General features: G+C 41.6%; 1 protein-coding gene across 1 annotated transcript; it reads left to right on the forward strand.

Moving 5' to 3' along the window:
- The first annotated feature begins 2,077 nt into the window (after window positions 1–2,077).
- Window positions 2,078–19,685, forward strand: ISOC1 (isochorismatase domain containing 1). Its single transcript, XM_047084185.1, has 5 exons — window positions 2,078–2,409; window positions 11,743–11,862; window positions 11,968–12,171; window positions 13,798–13,914; window positions 18,567–19,685. Exons 1-5 carry the CDS (start codon window positions 2,107–2,109, stop codon window positions 18,711–18,713), a joined length of 891 nt encoding a protein of 296 aa, XP_046940141.1. The 5' UTR covers window positions 2,078–2,106; the 3' UTR covers window positions 18,714–19,685.
- Window positions 19,686–20,004: the final 319 nt, after the last annotated feature.

Consider the following 20,004-nt stretch of genomic DNA (forward strand, 5'->3'; position numbering starts at 1 on the left):
TTAAGGCTATGTTATGGGCCTAAGTACCAGGAGAAAAGATGGGAGGGAAATCCTGGTGGGAGTTCACATCTTGTTAAGAAAAAGCCTCTGCACTGTCTTCAAAAAAAAAATAAAAAATAAAAAATAAATGGAGGAATGTGTCATTAAGGAATCTGAGGACTCCTGATTTTGGGCATCATCAACCCGATACCATGTGTCATGGTCCAGTTTCCAACAAGGGCTCTGGCTTTGGCATAGAAAATATGTACTGTTTAATAAGAGTTTAATTAGAGTTTAATAAGAGTTTAAAAATATGTACTGTTTAATTAGAGCTCTGCTACGTTTAATATTAACTCCTACTCTTCGTCCTGAGCATTCCCTGCCTTCCTACAGCAGGAATTAAGAGCCTCTTTCAATGCTACCAAATAGGCCTCTGGCTTTCTCATTTAGCTTTTAATTGCAAATTATCTTTTCCTTATCTTTTCCTAGGGCATCAGTGGAGCTTTGCAACTGTCACTCTTATTAGGATAGATTTTCACATCTGCATATGGAAGACCTTTCAGTGGAGTAATAGCTGCCAAAACATTATTTTGGGTTTGACAGGTTCAGATAATAAGAGTTTTTAATGGAATCTCCCAAAGTTTGAAGAGAAACCAGAAAACACATTATTTTTAGTGGTTTCTGTATAAGTAAGCAATAAAGGCCAAATGATGGTCTTAGCATTATTTGAAAGCAGTAGCAAAGCTACTGGGAGCAAATCTGCCCCCTGGGGGATATTTGGCAAAATCTAGAAACACTTTTGATTATGAATACCCGGAAGGAGCCAGGAGTACCGGCATCTACTCGGTAGAGGCCAGGGATGCTGCTAAACATCCTACAAATACAGGAGATACTGCTTCCCCACAGCCCCCCTTCCCACCAACTCTCCCCCATGAAAAAGTAGTATGCCTTCCAAATATCAACAGTTCCAGTTGAGAAACCCTGACTTAAAAGTTACTACCTTCAGGGGCGCCTGGGTGGCTCAGTCAGTTAAGCACCCAACTTCCACTCAGGTCATGATCTCATGGTTTGTGAGTTTGATCCCGTTGTGGGGCTCTGTGCTGTGCTGACAGCTCAGAGCTGAAGCCTGCTTCAGTTTCTGTGTCTCCCTCTCTCTCTGTCCCTCCCCTGCTGCGTGCGTGCTCTCTCAAAAATAAACATTAAAAAATTAAAAAAAAAAGTTATTACCTTCTAAGAAGAGGAAACCCCTACTATCTAAAAAATGTTTAGACTCTTGATCCTATTTTCCCAGGACCTGGTGTTAAGGAAACTTAGTTCATAGTATATGCTTCTCTAATTCCAGTTCATTGTATACAGTGCTTGACAGTGTTCATGAGGCAGAGGATTATTTTATTTGCAGGTGCTCCACTGTACTGAAAAACAAACGCTCAGTTTGAATATAAAGTCTCGATTTTTACTCCCATCCAAGTGCCATCCCCAATCCAAGTTCTTCCTGAAATTGAGTTGAGATAAAGGGAAGCCAAGATCTCAGATTCATTGCTAGAGATACTGTATTCCATGAGACTGAAAAAATATGAAATTCTGAGCCTCGGGTGGCCCTCTGGAAACATTACATTCTGCGGTTCTTCTTAGGCTATCAGCCAGACCTACAGGTTTTGCGATTACTGCTGCCATTCTCGAGGAGGAATGACTGCAACCCTCTGCACAAGGCCAACAGGTAACGCGTCCCAGCAGATTCAGCCGGGCAGCCCTGGGTCCCACGTAAACTCCCCGCGAACTGCGCTCATTGGAAGGTGGGCGGAGCGCGAGGGCAGTGGGGGGGCCACAAACCTCCTCCGTGCACTAGACCCGCAGCGGGGCAGCCGGGCAGCCGAGACAAGTCCGGGTTGGAGGGGGCGGTCCCGGCAGCGGGCGCAGGCGCTAGCTAGCGCCTTCACCCAGGCCCCACCGCCCAGCCCTCAGTCGCGGTCCGCCCCCTGAGGGGCGGAGGAGGGCGCGCGAGCCGCGGCCGCGAGGGCCCGCCCCTTCGCCTTCCAGAGCAAGCGGGCGGCGCGGGGAGGCGGGGCCCCGGCGGCCGGCCCTGTCTGCGCCTCGCTGGCCTCGGAGCTGGCAGACGCTCGGGGGAACATGGCGGCGGCGGAGCTGGCTGTCCCGGCGCTCCCCAACAGCGGCGGCGCGGGGGCGCCGTCGGGCACGGTCCCCGTGCTCTTCTGCTTCTCGGTCTTCGCGCGGCCCTCGTCCGTGCCGCACGGCGCGGGCTACGAGCTGCTCATCCAGAAGTTCCTCAGCCTGTACGGCGACCAGATCGACATGCACCGCAAATTCGTAGTGCAGCTCTTCGCGGAAGAGTGGGGCCAGTACGTGGACCTGCCCAAGGGCTTCGCGGTGAGCGAGCGCTGCAAGGTGCGCCTCGTGCCGCTGCAGATCCAGGTGGGTCCCGCCGGAGGGCCGCGCGCCCAGCCGCTGCTCCTGGTCCCCGTGCGTCTCTGTCTCCGCCCCCGCCGCGCTCCTCAGGTGCCCTGCGCCGCCCTGGCGCCGGGCCCTGCGCGCCTCGCCGGCTTGGAAGGGCGGTGGGGCGATCGCAGTCCTCGGGGACGGCCCAGAGAATGGGCCAGTAGGAAGGTGACGGTCAGCAGCTGTCCGCCCCCGAGGCGGGGGCGGGGGCCTCCCAGCGGGTCGCGGCGCGAGCGAACGCCCCCACGTGTGTGGTCCTCGATCTCCCGCATCAGCTTTGTGTGCCTGGAGCGAGTCCAGCCGCCTGCGTAACCTAAGGGCTGCGCGGTACTAGCTGTGATTTTATTTTGGGCTCATGCCGAATGGGGTAAAGAGTTGATGCGGAGTATTGGCCTTAGGGTTACCCGGAGTTGTGTTTACCACTTGCGGAAACACAAACTTCAGGAGTTAGACCTTTCCCCCCCTCTCCCCAGCTTTCAGTTTCTGGAGCTTAAGCTTCCCCTAACCTTAAGTGAAATAACCATTTGCGTAGCCTTTTCCTGGTATCTGGCTACTTGAATCTGTTGATTATATATGCGTCGCCTACGTTGAAAAAGTTATTTGACTCTAGGACTGTAATACCTTGTTAATTACCCAACTTTTCCTAGACCACGATTTTCTGGCTTGAGAAAGTTGATGCACCTGAGGATTATTTTATAGCTTAAATTTTTTTTTTTTTTTGAAGCTGTGCCGTAATACCGTGCGGGTTTGTCTCCTGTCCTTTTTACTCTCAGAAGATTAACTGGAGGATTTATATTTTTGAAAAGAAAGAACGTAAGGTATATTTTAAATACTACACTGTCCACATTTTTTTTCTTTAGTTGAGAAACTGATAAGCTATTTCTTCCGAAGACCAAACTGAAATGTGGGATTCAGGCTTAGAAGGCATTTTAATATTCAAATGTCATATTCTTAAGATTATTCTCTAGATTCGTTTTTTCCAGCTGTATTCGGCTGCAGAATTGGTCTTGTTTCCTGTCACACCAGCACCCATGCCAGAAGCTTCCAAAGCAGGTACTTTTTACTTGGATAGATTTCTTAGGTTCAGAGGACAAAGGCAGTGAGATTCCATTGTCTCTTCCTGGAGATCCTAAAGGGATATCTCTGATCCCCCAGAATTTGCCCTGGTGTCCATGCTGGGAATTGTGGTTTGTAGGTGTTTACTACACCCCCATTTTTATGTCTTCAAGAGTTTTCGTGGCTGACACCTCTTTGCAACCTTCTTTGTCAGTGTATTTAGATAATTGCTGCCAAAATACCCAAGAAGTTGGATGCCCCTTTGACAAATCCATTAATAAAGGCCAGAATCCAAACACTAACTGAGGAGATATGGAGCTATCCTGAGGATGCAGACTTCTTTGTGATGCATTTCCTGTAGTGGTTGGGAGGGAGGGTGGGCAGTTCCCTGATAAGATGTTAAGCTGAATCAAGGACTGCCCACCCCACATCTGTAAGTCTTCCCCCCACCCCCCTGCCCAAGATAAGATTTTTTATTTTGAAAAATTCAATGCCCAGGTATGCCAACTCTTTTTAATTAAACATGTGTATACCAGAAACATCCTATACATTCTCAAAAGGCGTTATATAATTTAGGTCACTTGTGGCTTTTGAAGTATTTTGCTTGGTACAGAAGATAACAATTTTTTTGGTGATGTTTAAAATAAAAATTATAATAATAGCAGTACTCTGTTCCATCTTTAAAAATGTTATTTATACTTCACTAAATAGTCCAAGAATTCCTAAGCCACTGTTATATAATACTTAATATATTTCAAAGTTGTAAAAAATATTTTTCTTTTATATTATCTCATTTTAGTACTCATCATACTTTGACTTGTTCCGCTGGGTGCCTCCCTTAGCCTAAAAATAACGTGGAAGGACACACACCTCATATATATCCATAAACCTATTCTGAAGCCTGTTTTTGTGTATTTATGTCTGAGTATACTTAGAGAAGTGAAGGGGAAGCTATTTCTTTTCATGAACGCTTTATTACATGGTTTTGGAACCTAGCTGGTTTTAGGAACCTTTAGGTTTTAGGAATCTAAAGACATGGACATTTTGTAGCTAAATGAGACCATAGAGTTCATGACACCAACATTTGAGTGGCGGCGTTAAGTGCCTGGCACAATGAAAGCAAACATGGATAAGACCCAGTTCTTGTTCCTTACCTGATACCCTAACTCTCACTTTGCAAAAGAGCAGAATAGATGGGAAATTGTCCAAGACTCCAAGGTGATGGTGGAGCTGGCAGAGCTGGGAAGGGCCTTCTTTTAGCTGCCTATAGCATTCATCTTTTCTTTTTGTGCTTAATGAAAGCATCACGCTGAATAGAAACCGGCCACAAACTTGAGCTTGTAATATCATTTGTTTTGCTGGTGTTCATTGCTCTTTGTTATCGATGCCTGTCGCTTAGGAAGGCTCAAGATGGCCCATCATTGAGGTGCTGCTACTGGGCATGGCAGGCCCCTTCTCCCAGAAGCAGGGATAGAGAGCATAAATTTGGCCAAATGTAGTCCACTGCTTAAATAATGTAACTTGTTATTTTTTCTTCCTGAACATAGACCTTAGAGCCTCGAGGGCCCTGGCTCACATACTGTATATTCTAGAATTTATTCTCAATTTACATAGGGTTGTGACTTTGCTTTCATGCTTGTTCTGACTGCTACTGCTACTGACCTTGTAAAACACAGTGGTCGCTTGTGCCATACTGTCTGCACCCTGGTTGGTTAAGCAATTCTGTGGGGACTGATCTTTGAGACTGCCGTTGCCAGTGTTGGACCTTTGCGTGTCTTCTCTGAAACACTGTCAAAATGACCGAGTGTCCGTTGACAGCTCAGGTAGCTGCAGACTGCTCATGTTTCAAGCATGGTTTATGTGTCTTCTGCTTTGTCAGAATGCTTGAAGTCTGAGGAATTTTGAAACACAGAAGAAGAAATGTAAATGAAAGGATTATACGGTGGGAATTTAGGTCATTTTTATAACTTACAGTTTTTAATTTTTCGAAAGGTGTTTCCCAATTTTTAACTAATTGAAACGTTCAACCCTGGGAATACCTGTAAATTTGATACCATATAACCACCACTTTATTTTCCAGCTTGTCACCAGGGAAAGCAGAGCCCAAACAGAAGGGAGGAAGAAATGGACATTTTAGGGAGGATGCCAGTGACGCCATTTTGCCTCCGTACATACGAGGGAAGGCTCTGGCAGCTTTGTGTGGGCAGAAGATAAGGGCTTCCCTGGGAAGGTTATTTTGACCTTTCCTGAGATGGTTAATTGGGAGGGGATTTGACTCCAGCTTTCGCTTTCTTGGAGGTTTGTTGCTACTGTTACTGTTTTTAACAGGGGGCATGGACATTTTTAGCTAGAAGAGACCCCAGGGTTTGTGGTGGGAAGGGAGAGAAGGCAGGGTTTGGAAAGAAGAGGGAAAAGAAGCTGTATCCCCTTGGGCTTGCTGAAAAGAAGCTGTACCCCCTTGGGCTTGCTGGTTTGAAGGTGGTGATGTTTGATAACGAAACCTTTACCGTGGGAGCATGTAGGAGGAGCAGGAAAATGATAATGATGAGAAACAGTGGAGAAGCAGGCCTGACAGATCTCTGGGAGGTGACCAGTGTCAGGGCACTGAGAGGAAACAGCTGGATCTTGAGGGTGTGGTTTGCCTCTACTCCATTGGTTCAGTGGGGTTGTGTGTGTGTCACGTTCAAAAAAGTTAACATTTAACACTTTGGATTACTGCCCGAAGCATCGTATATCCCCCCCCCCCCCCCCCGTGGAGGTTACCTGTAAATATGTGTGTTCATGACACTCTGTGTTTCAGAGTGGAATCTATGCATTTTTTGATTGATTACATGCAGCTCATTGGATCCTTGACGTAGCCCTCTGAGGGAAATGCTGTTTGGTTGCTTTATTAAGAAACTGCTGTTTGAAAATGTTAATGATTTGTCCCATTTCACGTAATTGAGTTTAGTGAAATTGAGATTTGGTCTCAGATTCCAATGCCCACAGCTCTGTGGTGTAGGGAGCCTTGTAACCCCAGGGGAATCACATCGCTGAAATCTGTTTTCAGGGAGTCAGTCCTCGAGCAAGGCCTTACTGTTACTGTGGTAATCACATTTGCTTGGAAACACTTCTCAGTGAAATAATGATACCCTGTACCCCTTTGGACTCTCTCCCAAGCACATCATTCATGCCTATCTTGTGACTGTAATAGACTCCTACAATTTTGAACACATCATATTTACAATTCCAAACTTTTTTTTTTTTTTTTTTTGAGAGAACAGGTGAGAGAGGCAGAGAGAGAGAATAAAATCTCAAGCAGGCTCCTTGCTCAGCAAAGAGCCTGAGGCGGAGCTCAATCCCACGACCGTGGGATCATGACCTGAGCCGAAATCAAGAGTCAGATGCTCAACTGACTGAGCCACCCAGGCGCCACTACAATTCCAAACTTTAATCATTCCTAAAGGTACACAGTTTACACACTGTAGTAGTTCACCATGGAAGGCTGCTGTAACAGAGTGCCACAAACTGAGTGGCTTATACGACAGAAATCTGTTTCTGCACAGTCCTGGAGGCGAGTGATCAGGGCTGACTCCTTTTGAGGGCTGTGAGGGAGAATCTGTTCCATGTTTCTTTCCTGGCTCTTGGTGGTTTGCTGGCAGTCTTTAGCATTGCTTGGTTTATGGACCCATTACCTTAATCTCTGCCTTCAATTTCACAAGGCCTTCTCTGTCCAAATTTCCCCTTTTTGTAAGGAGACTGGTCATGTTGGATTAGGCACTCACCCTTCTCCATTATGACCTCATCTTGACTAGATTTTCAATAATTCTCTTTCCAAATAAAGTCACTTTTTGAGGTACTGGGGGTTACGAATTCACCATATGCACTTTGAGGGACACAATTTAACATAGAACACCATGTATTACTTTTACGGAAGAACAGAACTGGTACACAGAGCATCCCTAAGCAAGGCCAGCCTCCCCGTATGTGTCTGCCCTGAGTAACCTGAGGCACTCAGCATGGGAGGTGCAGGTTCCTTGCATCTGTACAGCCATTGTGAGAAAATGGTCAGAACACATTTTCACTAGAAGAGGGGAAAATAGTGTCATGTTAATGGTTATAATGTACTTGGGGATGAAAAGTTTTTTGTCTTTGAAATCTAAGGTCAAATAACAGCTATGACAGTTCTTAAGTGGTCACCAGTTTATATTGGAACACTTTTTTGTTGGGGAAGCTACTGGCCCAATCAATTTTTTGTATTTAAATATTTATTGGAATATGTATTTCCTGTATGTGTATATACAGGGTTGTTTGTAGATATATAGATATATGAAGGTGTGTATGTATACATCCATATATTTTTATATGTGAGTTTTTCATGATTCCTGAATATGCATCGATCTGTAGTTGTATTTTGCTTGTGATGGCATTTGGTGAATACCACTTTTAATTTGCTAGCCTGCAAATTCTCTTCCACGATCCATTCCTGGAATTCTAATTATTTAGTTGTCATGTCTTCCGAGGTCCCCCTGGGCTATGAAAGTTTTTCAGACTTATACTGTTTTTGATGTCGTTGACAATTTTGAGGCATACTGGTCAGATATTTTGGTAGAATGTACCTCAGTTTTGGTTTATCTGATGTTTTTCTAGTGCTTACAATGGGGTTTTGGGATTTTGAGAGCCAGATCATGAAGGTTGTTGTCATCACATTTTGTCTTATATACTATCAATATGACCTCACAGATTATCTCAGTTTTGATCACCTGGCTGAGGCAATGTCTACCAGGTTTTTCCACTACAAAGTCACCATACTCCCTCTATATTCTACTTTGAGGAAGCAAGTTACTTGGTGCAGACCATGTCCTAGGGGGTGTCAGGAGTTAAAGTCTGACTTGCTGGGAGAAGGCTATCCGGGCATTTTTCATTAACTAAGTTATAATCAAATCATCGCTGCATAATAATGTGCCTTGCCATTATCTCTGTGGTTTCTCTCTGTGTTTGCTGAAAGCCTGCAGGTAAGTTCCTATACTAGAAGGGTTTTGCAAGGTGGTGAGGATTTTATGGCTGCATTTTCTGACGTCCCCAGTCTTTGACTACTATGACATATATCTAATGTGGTTCCTTGCCTGGAACAGGATACCTCACAGTCTGAAAGGAGATAGAGGGAAGCACCAGGTAACAGAAACCCCAGGAGACCACAACTCTCAATATTTAGGATTTCTGGGTAGGTAAGGTTTTATTCCTTTCAATATCCCAATATTGAGTATTTTGACCATTTTAGTATTGTGGTCCTGGGGTATTACATAATTTAACATTCTCTGAATTGAGCGTGCTCTAAAACGATCTTGTCCCAGTTTATATGTTATGTACATACTGTTACTCCTCCACTAGAAGGCTAGAGTGTGGAACTAGTTGAATTGTGATCTGCTTTTATTGTATTTTGAATCTTTTCTCTGTCATCTATCATTTCTTGCTGATACCAGTTTGCCTGTCTCCAGCAGTTTCCTTTCTGGTTTGCCGTTTATAACCTTTTGTGAATTTAGAGTCCGCACAACCAACCGTGTTAGGAATGTATACAGAGTTTGTCCATTATCTGAGATGAGATCTGTGAGCTGAAGATACAGCAGGTATGAGCTGTAAGGATGATAGTGCGTGTCCGTCCAGCACACTTAAACCTTTCCCCGTTTACTTTGCCTGCTTCCTGCTCTCATAGCCGTGGAGTGGCGAGAATGGCTGAGTTGCATTGCTATAATCTGAAACAGACCAATTGTGGGTAAGCTGCATTTTGTAGTGTGCCCTAAACACATTGTGGATGACTAGGGACCCACTTGGATTTTGAGCCCTTCTAGCCAAAATTTAATTTTTACTGAGAATTTAAAGTACATATTCATATATAGTGATTGGTTTTTAAAATTGTGTCCTGAGTACCTCTGTATACATCATACTGCTTTGGAAAAGGACCAAAATGGAGGCATGACACCTGCATTAAAATTAAAGTAAGCGAACAGTTAAAGATACAATGTATAATTTAAGATGACTGAATATTTATTTTAATCAGACTCTATTGGCAAAGTAGGAAAACCCTGTACCTAATGTTCGAATTACAGATGGCACACCCATTCTGCCATGACCTTGGTGTTGCATGTCTGTAGAGTTCACACCAAAGGAAGGTTGATGCCAGAGTGCCTCAGACCAGCACATAGATAATAAAGTACAAAGTTACTAGAACAGTCATACCACTCAGGATAAAGGATTCCTTTTAATGATTCATTTAATACCTGTAGCAGTTGTTTCCTGAGAAGTTGCCCTGGGCACTGACACTAAGGCAGGGTCTAGGGCCAGGCTGGTGGGGAAGCCACCACCATGTGTTTGGGACGTGGGTTTCTTTAGGAAATTATTAACAGCTATTATCTATGGATGGTTTTAGGGCAAAACAGGGTAGCTAGAGGGGAGACTTAGGAGGTGGCTAGTAAGAGGAAGAGTATGGGTTCATTCAGGACCAGGCTGCTTCCTTTATATATATGCTCTCTGAAATTAGAGAAGGTAGGAAGGAAAGAAGCATGGGCCTTGAAGAATTTATGAGTGACATTAAATTCTTATATTCAACAGTGGTTTTTACTTTTTGGTAAATCCATATTGGGCCCAAGTTGTAGCCCAACTACAGTAATTAACGTAAAGCTTGGTGATCTAATGCCTGCTTTTAACCTTAATTCGTTAATTTCCTGATGGTGATGAATCTTTTTAAGAAAGCAAATGTCACCTTTATGTCTGTCTGTTTAACGGTGGTGGTGTGTTTGGCATCATTTTATTGCATTTCTTTTTTGAACTCTAAGAAGTTATTCCTGAGAACAGCATCTTGATATTTCTGTGTTGGTGACAGCAGCAAGCCTGGAGTTCTTTTTTTTTTTTAAAGTTTATTTATATATTTTGGGGGCAGAGAGAGAGAGGAGGCAGAGAATCCCAACCAGGCTCCTCACTGTCAGCGCTGAGCCCATCCCGGGGCTCGAGCTCATGAACAGTGAGATCATGACCTGAGCTGAAAAGAAGAGATCGTGAGTCAAACACTTAACTGACTGAGCCACCCAGTGGATTGCCCAGTGGGTTTCTGTTTTTTTAGATATATGTTTCCTAGTCTCTGCTACAGATTATTTTCATTGTTACTTTTCATACTTGTAAGCATTGCCAGTTTACTATCATAACATTTTTTTCCAATTACAAAAGCAGTGCGCATTTTTATTTATTTTTTATTTTACTTATTTAGTGCGTGTGAGAGAGAGTGGAGGAGGGGCAGAGGGAGAGGGTGAAAGAGAGAATCTTAAGCGGGCTCCATGCCTCAGTGCTAAGCCCAATGTGGGGCACGATCTCGCCACTGTGAGATCATGACCTGAGCTCAAATCAAGAGTCAGATGCTTGAGCCACTCAGGCACCCCAGTGTGTATTTTTAAATATTATTGGGAGGGGTTTTTAAATAGCACTTGGAGAATATAAGAAAACCATAAAGAAAAAAACATTGCTAACTCCCGTTAAAACAGTTAATGATAGAATGTATAATTTAAGATGACTGAATATTTATTTTAATCAGACTCTGTTGGCAAAGTAGGAAAACCCTGTACCTAATGTTCAAATTACAGATGGCACACCCATTCTGCCATGACCTTGGTGTTGCATGTCTGTAGAGTTCACACCAAAGAAAGGTTGATGGCAGAGTGCCTCAGACCAGCACATAGATAATAAAGTACAAAGTCACTCGAACAGTCATACCACTAAAAATAAAAGTGGTATCTACTTGTTAATACTCATATATTTGCTTCTTCTTGATAATAGTCTCCTATATTTGCTTCTGTCTTCTATTTGTATTTTTACATTATTGAAATACTATTGAACTGTGCTCTCTTTTTAAAATTAACATTAGATTATGAGCATTTCTTTGTAGATGGCTCAAATTTTTTGAAAACTTACTTGCATATGTTATTTTGGTTCTCTAAAAAATGTTTTATCATGTGAACATGTTAAAATTTGTGTAGTCATTTCTGTATTGTTGGTCCTTGGTTTATTTCTAATTTTCACTATTGAAAGCAATTCAGGGAACATCTTTGGATAATTTTTGTTTGTTTGTTTGTTTTGTAATTCGAATCATTTCTTTTAGGTAATAGTGGTAGAAATTGACTTACTGGGTCAAACATTAGGAACACTTTTCTCCTTCATTGACCTCCACTGAAAATAAATGTCGTTGTATAACGAGTGCTAAATCATTCTTTTTTCTTTTTTTCTCAGCTCACCACCCTGGGAAATCTTACACCTTCAAGCACTGTGTTTTTCTGCTGTGATATGCAGGAACGATTCAGACCAGCCATCAAATATTTTGGGGATATAATTAGTGTGGGACAAAGATTGGTATGTTTGTTTGTTTATTTTTTCCAGTTTGCAGAAGCATGATATACATTTATATATATGCAAATTGTATATTACTAATTGTCTTTGTTTGTTTGTTTTTTCCAGTTACAAGGGGCCCGGATGTTAGGAATTCCAGTTATTGTAACAGAACAGTATCCTAAAGGTCTTGGAAGCACTGTTCAAGAAATTGATTTAACAGGTGTAAAATTGGTACTTCCAAAGACCAAGTTTTCAATGGTATTGCCAGAAGTAGAAGCAGCGTTAGCAGAGATTCCTGGAGTCAGGAGTGTTGTGTTATTTGGAGTAGAAGTAAGTACCTGTTGTTATGTTTTGGGCACAATGTCATTTGTAAAATCTTGATATGTCCACAGTGCCATTTTGTAGATAGACGAGGTGGTAGGCGGTAGTAATGATGAAAAATAGCCACCCTTTATTAAGTGTTGACTGTGTGCAAGGCAGTGATCTGCATCTGTTAATTCATTAAACACTCCCCAGTGAGTTTCTGAGCCAATTAAGTACTTTTCATCTCCCCCTGTTATGTAGATGAGGAAACGAAAATACAGATGTTGTACCACTTGCCCAGGGTCATACTGCTGGTTATGGGATGGAATTGAATTTGAATGTAGGTTGATTGATTGTTGCGCCTTTCCTTTTAACTACTTTTGGAGCACGTTTTTATTAAAGGCGTTATTTTTATTTATGTGTTGTAGGATTTCACGTTGGTCGTGTTTTTGCTGTAGAAAAACCATAGAAATCATGTATTTCATTGTCCTTCGCGCTTGATCGCTTACATACCTTTTTAAAGGAACAAAACCCATAGATTCTTAATGCTGATTAAAATGATTTTTTGATCTTTTTTTGGATATCTACGAATGGAATACATGTATTTATTCATAGCATTTAAACAACTATTGAATTAAATTTAAAAGTTATGAAAACTGTAAAAACAATGCAGCCCAAATAGTGTTACTTTAATACACCTATGATGTATTGATGGTAGGATTTATACAGTAGGTTTTAAGATGTAGCCTAGGGTTTAGATCTACGTTACATATTTCTGTCTTTTGACTTCGATAATGACAATATAGGGTAAGCTTGTTTGTATTAATGTCATGCCAAATACTGTTGCTGACTTCTGCACTTTTTTTGCTCATTCATCATTGTTCTACCTCATGCCTAATCAAAATCATCTTTGAACAGTCCTCCAGTGCTAATTTTAATGAAATGTCAGTTGATAATTCTCCAAAGCTCACTTGTCATGTGCACATAAGGTTGTCATCCTGGTATTACTGAAATGTGCTTTCATTGCTTATATAACCCAGTTATTGTTGGGACATGTTTTTACTCTGTATTCTCTGCTAATGAATTGTTACAAGTTAGTACTTACAAAAATGGAATCTATATAATACATCTGCTTGTGCTGTATACTGGATATTTTTTGCCTTTGTCACTTGTTATTTTTAACTTGGCCTACCTTTACTACTGGGTACCCAGTAACAACTTAGTTTTTCTACTTGTTTCTCAATATGCAGGACTGCTGACTCATTCTTTGTGTTAGGCACTCAGTGTGAGTTCAGAAATAAACCCGACTGCAAGTGGCATCAAAACCGAGTGGTAGTAGTCAGTCGTATGAAGGTCATTCAGATGACAGATGAAAATCTTTAAAAAAAAAAAAAAAATTCTCACAGAGCTCTAAGAATATGTTCAAGTTCCTAGTGTGAAAAAAACCTGATGTAATCCAGTTCCTGACTTTACAATGAAGAAACCAAAGCCTGAGATGCTGTTATTTTCAAGAGCACCTAGCAAGTTAGAGGCAAATCTAGGTGTAGGACAAGGTCGTGAGAGCTGTAGTATTCTTTCTGCTTTATCATGGTGTCACGCATTTGTAAAATGCTTTACTGCGTTTTTACGTATGATTTTTTACTTTCCTACTAGACTCATGTGTGCATCCAGCAAACAGCTCTGGAACTAGTTGGCCGAGGTATTGAGGTTCATATCGTTGCTGATGCCACCTCATCGAGAAGCATGATGGACCGGATGTTTGCTCTTGAGGTACTTGTCCTGGTTTCAAACAAATGATTGGTCAAATTTTCCAAATTAATTTGAAGAATAATGAGTACTTCACAGCAATGAAGCATTTACCTCTTCAGTTTGAGTTGTACTCTGACCATAGTGGACTCACTGACTTCCAGAGTTGTGTGCTGACCAACTTTTGAGGTCTTGCCACCATATTGTTTTAGATCTTCTGTCTCCTGAGGTCTGGAGTTCTAGTGAGACCAAAAGCTCTTGCACATCTTTCATTGGACTTTGTTTTGGTTTGATGTTTGAACTTCTAAGAGGTATTCCAGAAAGCTTAGTCTGAACCATTTAGAGATTTGCAAATCAAAAACAGCCCACCTTGGTTTAACTCAGCCAAGATGTAGCCCAAAACTAGGGTGTGGTGGGCCTAAGACTGACTCTGCTTATATTAAGCTTCCTCACATGTGAATCTCTGGGACTAGGAGGTATGTCACTGCCTGTGGACACCACTCAGACACATTTTTTCTTGGCTGTCTGCACCAGCGTATCAGGTTGGATCATAGTCAGGGAATCAGTGATGTTTTGTCAAGGTTGCTTAACAGTCGTCTTCTGTAAGCATTTTCTCTTCCTGTTGAGACGCAAACTACCACATAAGTGTTTGAAACATTCACTCCACGTTGTGGATTGTTCTCTTTCTCTCTTGTTTAATTCTAATTCTGTAATAATTTTAGAGTAATGTCCATGTGGATTGAGTTGGCAAGTTTTTTAACTGATTATTTCTGTTGAGAATGGGAAATACAAATTGTTGTTTTTTGTTTTTTGTTTTTTTTGAGATCCTCCAGTGTTGGGGCACAAGCTGGCCTGTGAACCACTTTCTCTGTTGGATTGCTAAATCATTTCGTTAGCTCACAGTGTGCCCAAGGGTGGTGAGGTAGGGCAAATGAAAAAGAGTCAGAGGGAAGAAAGGAGAAAAGTCAGTGCAGGGGGTTGATTCAGAGGCATCTGGGGAATTGGCAACAGCAGTTGTTCTAAGGCCCTGGTTGGCCATCCCTTCTCTAGGAGGGCCGAGGTCCAGAACTTGGAATACTACAAACATCCAAAAAAAAAAACAAAAAAAAAACTTACTTCCTTATAATAAGTTGCAAGGACTTCTGTCATACATTCAAGTAAGTTTTTGAGACATGTCTTTATATTATGGCATTTATCAAGTTTGTTGGCAGTTCTGTCTTCTCACCAGACAGACTAAAAACATAGGATATTTACTCATTCTTTCAGAAGTAGTCTCATCTCAGTGATGAGGAGTCAAAACACTGGAGGGATAATACTGGTTTGAATGCAGGTTGTGGCATTCAGTAAATCTGTGTCCAAGGACAATTTAGCTAGTACATATGCCTCAGATTTCTTACTGGTGAAATGGAAATAATCATAGCCACTACATGGCAGGATTTGGTGAGGATAAATGAGAATTTAAATGAGATAATGTGTTGATTGCATTTAGTGTAGTGCCTGATAACAGTAAACACAGGTTAGCTGCTGCATTTACTTTTATTGTTATTATTTATAATCGTCTCTATGAGGTTAGTCTTCTCTGAAATGTAGAAGCATTACATCAGCTTGTAATACCCAGAAGGGACCAGTCGTGAGAAGTTCTCAGGAGGGAAGGAAAGAATCTGGTGTGGGTGGCTTTGGCAGAGACAGAGCCCCCAGCACTGCCTTGGGGTCCAGCGTGGAGGTTGGAAAGTTAAAAAAGAATGAGGTCAGGTGTTGATGGAGGAGGCATGCCACATTGCACAGTTTTCTCTTAGTCTTTCTTAATTTTATATTCGAGGTGTTGTAGTTTATACCTCATTTATTGGGAGAAATGTTAAGTATCTTTCTTTTAACGTGTGACTTTGAAAGTTAAATAGCAATCGGGCCAGCTTCCTTCTTTGTTCCTTTAGAACACAACTACCTAAGGAATTCCTGAAACTCCCCATATTTCCCATTGAGATTATTATACTAAGATGATTTATAATTACTATTACTGAAACTTCTGTGCCAGAGTTTGTGGTATGTGGGTTATTCGACAAAATATTTTGAGCACCGGCCATCTGTCAGGCATTGTTTCTTTCAACTAATAATTGGTAGGGTAAATGCAAAATAAAAGAGAAGAAAACCCTCTCTGGAACTTGATACCCTTGTACTTGTGGAGGTTTGTTGATATTGGTTGGAAATGTACTGGGTTTTGTCTTTGTTTTGCACTTTGCCCTCTCTGAAGCTGTCATGGCTTTGTGCCCTTGTATTTGGAGATTTGTGGATGAAAGTAACTTTTCTTTTTCGGAGCCTCTTTGGACTGTTTTTGCAAAGTGTAGGGGATGAATTTCAGAAGCCTAATAAGTTATGTATCTGTGTGCATTAAAGATGTGCAGTTTTAACTGCCCCTTTTGAATCCAGGAAAGAGAGAGTTTGGGACTGGTACTGTAGGTGTCCTCACACCTTATGTTGTTGTACACGAACCTGCCTATGTCTGGACAAGTTGGTGCTTTTCTCTCTCTGCTCAGGTACCTTTCAGTTGGGGCTGGCAGGCACCATGGGAAGGTCTGGGAGTCTGTTCTAAAAGCTTTGCACATTGCTGAGCCATGCCCCCTCATACAGGTTCTTGTCTTGATTAGTTTTGAGTCCAGTCACTACTGGCCATATCTCCGTCTTGGAGCTAACTAACACTGTGTAGGTTTCAGTTGACTAATATGTGTTTCTGTGCCTCGAGCATTCCAGCCTATTCCTGCCACGGTGACCCGCCTCGGTGTCACTGAGGATTGTTGGCCTGCGGTCAAGCAGATTGTGGTCAGCAGAGCACTAGGGAAAGCTGGTTTCTTCAGGAGTCGTCTGATTTCTTCCTTCCATCTGGGAACAAACAGTTCTCTGTCCTTCTTGCCTCACTAAGGAACTAGAGAGATAAGCAAGGACTGACCTCTGTTGGCACTCTTGAGTGTAAAGCACTCTTGCGGACACTGAAAGTATGTGATTGGGATTCAGAGCAAATCATTGAAAGTCTGCTGGTTGAACCTTGGTCAGTGAGGAAGGCTGAGCAGGGCCACCAGCTAGTGAGGGAGGGAGCTGCGTCTGAAGACATTCACACAGCTGCTCTGCATCTAGTCTCATATTTGTCCCCTGCCCTTGTCTCCAAAGCTAGCACACAGCCCTGGAGATTTCTTAGGGTTTTGGTATGGTAGGCAGAAGTTGACTAAAAGGCAAGGAGGAGGAAATTAGCTTCCAGAAGTCTTTAAGAAACTCAGAGATAACTTACCTGGGTTATTTGTCTCAACATAAAGAGTACTAGCGTAGCACGCTTGCTGTCTTTCCTCGCTCTTCCCTACGTAACTCTGCTGTTTGTTCATTTCTTTAGAGTTCTCGTCAGCTGCTCTGCATGCCCTTCCACACTGGCTGTTGAGTCCAAGCTTGCTTTCTGAAGAGTAGGCTATGGCTCCTACTCCCTGCTGCGTCCTTGGGGTTAAAAAGGAAGGGGTTGCAATGCCCGTGGGAAAATTGGGCAGGTGCATCTACAGTCATCTGAAGGATTAACCTTCACTCTGCAAGGATGTCCTGGCTCTTCATGGGACTCCTTCTTTATGAGGAGTGACTGATCTAGGTCATTTCTTTTGACCTGCCTGGGAATTATTTCTAACCACCTGTCTTCCATGGTTCTTTTAGTAGATGTTTCTTGGAATAGCAGTTGGCCAGTTTTTTCCCTGTAGTTTCTGATAACAGAGACATCTAAGAGTACCTCTCTACTCTAGAATTCTCATTCAGTTCTCGATCACTCTCTGCCTTGTTCTCGACTTTGTCTTCTTTGCCCTCTTCCTTCCCTCCTTGAGATTTCTGTCCTTGGTTCTTTATTATGGTTCCCCCGGGGCAATTTGGCAAGGACATTCATTGACCTGTCAGTGAAACTTTAGACAGCCTTAAATTTTATACTCGTGTTTAGTAATTCTGAAGTTTATGATGGTGGCAGTGGTGGTGGTTCTGTTATCATCATCCCAGGGGCACATTCCTAGACCTTGCTTGGAGGTCTTCTTTTTTTTTTTTTTTTTTTTATTTTCTAAATTTCTTTTTGGTAATATTTATCTATTTTTGAGAAAGAGAGAGGGGCAGAGCGTGAGTGGGAGAGGGGCAGAGAGAGAGGGAGACAGAGACTCCGGAGCAGGCTCCAGGCTCTCAGCTGTCAGCACAGAGCCCGATGTGGGCCTCGAACTCATGAACCGTGAGATCATGACCTGAGCCGAAGTTGGACACCCAACTGATTGAGCCACACAGGTGCCCTCACTTGAAGGTGTTATACCACTGGTCATTTCTTGTTTACAGGAAGGACACACATGCTGTAGGTCACATGTTTGGAAATAGAGAAAAAATAAAAATCGTTGTGCATTCATAGTCTTGATTTCTTTTCCTCCCTGGTACATATAAATCATAATATTAGCTATGTGTTTTCTTCTGCTTATTTCTTGTCTGTATTACTAATATAGAGAATAATCATAAGGGTTTCTGGTTTGTCTCCATGAGTGAATTTGATGGTATGACTAAGGACCATGGCTTTACTAGAGGACGCTAATTAACTGTGTCCTACCCTTGCTTTTGCTTCTGTAATATACTGTTCATTGTCATGCTTAGTTCTTGATTTGTCCTTTTTTTTTTTTTTTTTTTTTAAGCGTCTTGCTCGAACTGGGATCATAGTGACGACCAGTGAGGCTGTTCTGCTACAGCTGGTGGCAGATAAAGACCATCCAAAATTCAAGGAAATTCAGAATTTAATTAAGGCGAGCGCCCCAGAGTCAGGCCTGCTTTCCAAAGTATAAGGACGTTTGAAGGACTGGTCTCTTCCTCGGCATCAGGTGACCGGACTGTAAGCCCAGACAAGCTCTTGTCTCTACTAGAATTAAAACGTTCAAGTCAAAAATTGGCTCTTCTTTTGCGCCTCTTAGTAAAACGTAAGCAGTTAGACCCTTCGGGTACCAGCATTTAGTTACAGTGTTGAAGGCTTCAGGTGCTGCTTTATTCCTTTTCTTTTTGTTTTTGTTTAATGTGCTTTTATTTATTAAAAATTATAATGGAGGTGCCTGTTTTGTCTTTACTGTACCACAGATCATTATTTTCTAAAGTGAATACTCTTGTGACGTTTTCTTAAATTGTGCACTGTAAAGAAAAATATGCCGATCATGGTTTGACTTTTGTAGTATCATTCAGATCTATGTTGTAGTATGGATTCTGTGCTTTTACTTTACAGGTTGATTGAAAGAAGATTATTAGGTGAGAACTTAAAACAGGCCTTTGGATCATGTTACCCCTTTCCTTCACAATGCAGTCATCTTACTTGAGTGAGTTGCATTGATCTAACCAAACAAAATTATATTGAATAATTATGTTTCTTTCTTGAGTATGCTAATTTTCTTGTTCTAGTCATCATCACAAATTCTGTTAATGTTCTTTTTTTTACTGGGATATTTTACCTAGAAAGACTCATTGGGCCGTTGTTTGTTTTAATTTTGTAAATGGAATGATTTACAATACTGTATAATTAGTGACGAGCTGACTTTGGCTGAATATGTTTACAGCAATCTTGAATACATATTCTAATATGCACCAGATTTAGCAAAGAGTTAAAAAGCCTGGGTAAAATCGAGTTTTTCAGTGTCCATATTCTTATTTGATATTTTCTCTTCCTACCCTCCAAATATTACAATTAATGCAAAGGCTTGAGTAATGATTTGGTAGTATTAATTTTGTAGTCATTGCTACTCTTCAATAAATTTATTTTCTTTAAAAACTTATTAGAGGGTTTTAAAACTTTTTTTTATATTATGTGAAATATGGAACATTGCTGTCTTTTATATTAAAGTAATTAAAGAAAATGTATTATGTGAATGAAATTATTTTGTTCCCCACAATATAGCTCTATGAGTACTATACCAGGCATTCGAATATTTATTTAAAGGTGTAAAACTTTTGACATTTAAAATCTCTCAACCAAAGGGAGTTGTCAAAGGAAATCCTTTGCAGGTGGGGCAAATGGATTTTACTGAAGGGCCTTTTCATTATTTAAGAGTAATTGAATTGTTTATATTTCTTTTGTCATTGTAACAAACAGCA

The sequence above is a fragment of the Lynx rufus genome, unplaced genomic scaffold (assembly GCF_022079265.1).
Source record: "Lynx rufus isolate CCGP_SWC_20201006 ecotype Redwood Valley unplaced genomic scaffold, mLynRuf1.p SCAF_1, whole genome shotgun sequence".
NCBI lineage: Eukaryota > Metazoa > Chordata > Mammalia > Carnivora > Felidae > Lynx > Lynx rufus.

Excerpts from the sequence above, each read along its gene's own strand:
- ISOC1 (XM_047084185.1), top strand. The coding sequence starts at position 2,107 with ATGGCGGCGGCGGAGCTGGCTGTCCCGGCGCTCCCCAACAGCGGCGGC. Across the intron at positions 11,863-11,967 it reads TTAGTGTGGGACAAAGATTG|TTACAAGGGGCCCGGATGTT; the intron begins GTATGTTTGTTT and ends TGTTTTTTCCAG. Across the intron at positions 13,915-18,566 it reads ACCGGATGTTTGCTCTTGAG|CGTCTTGCTCGAACTGGGAT; the intron begins GTACTTGTCCTG and ends TTTTTTTTTAAG.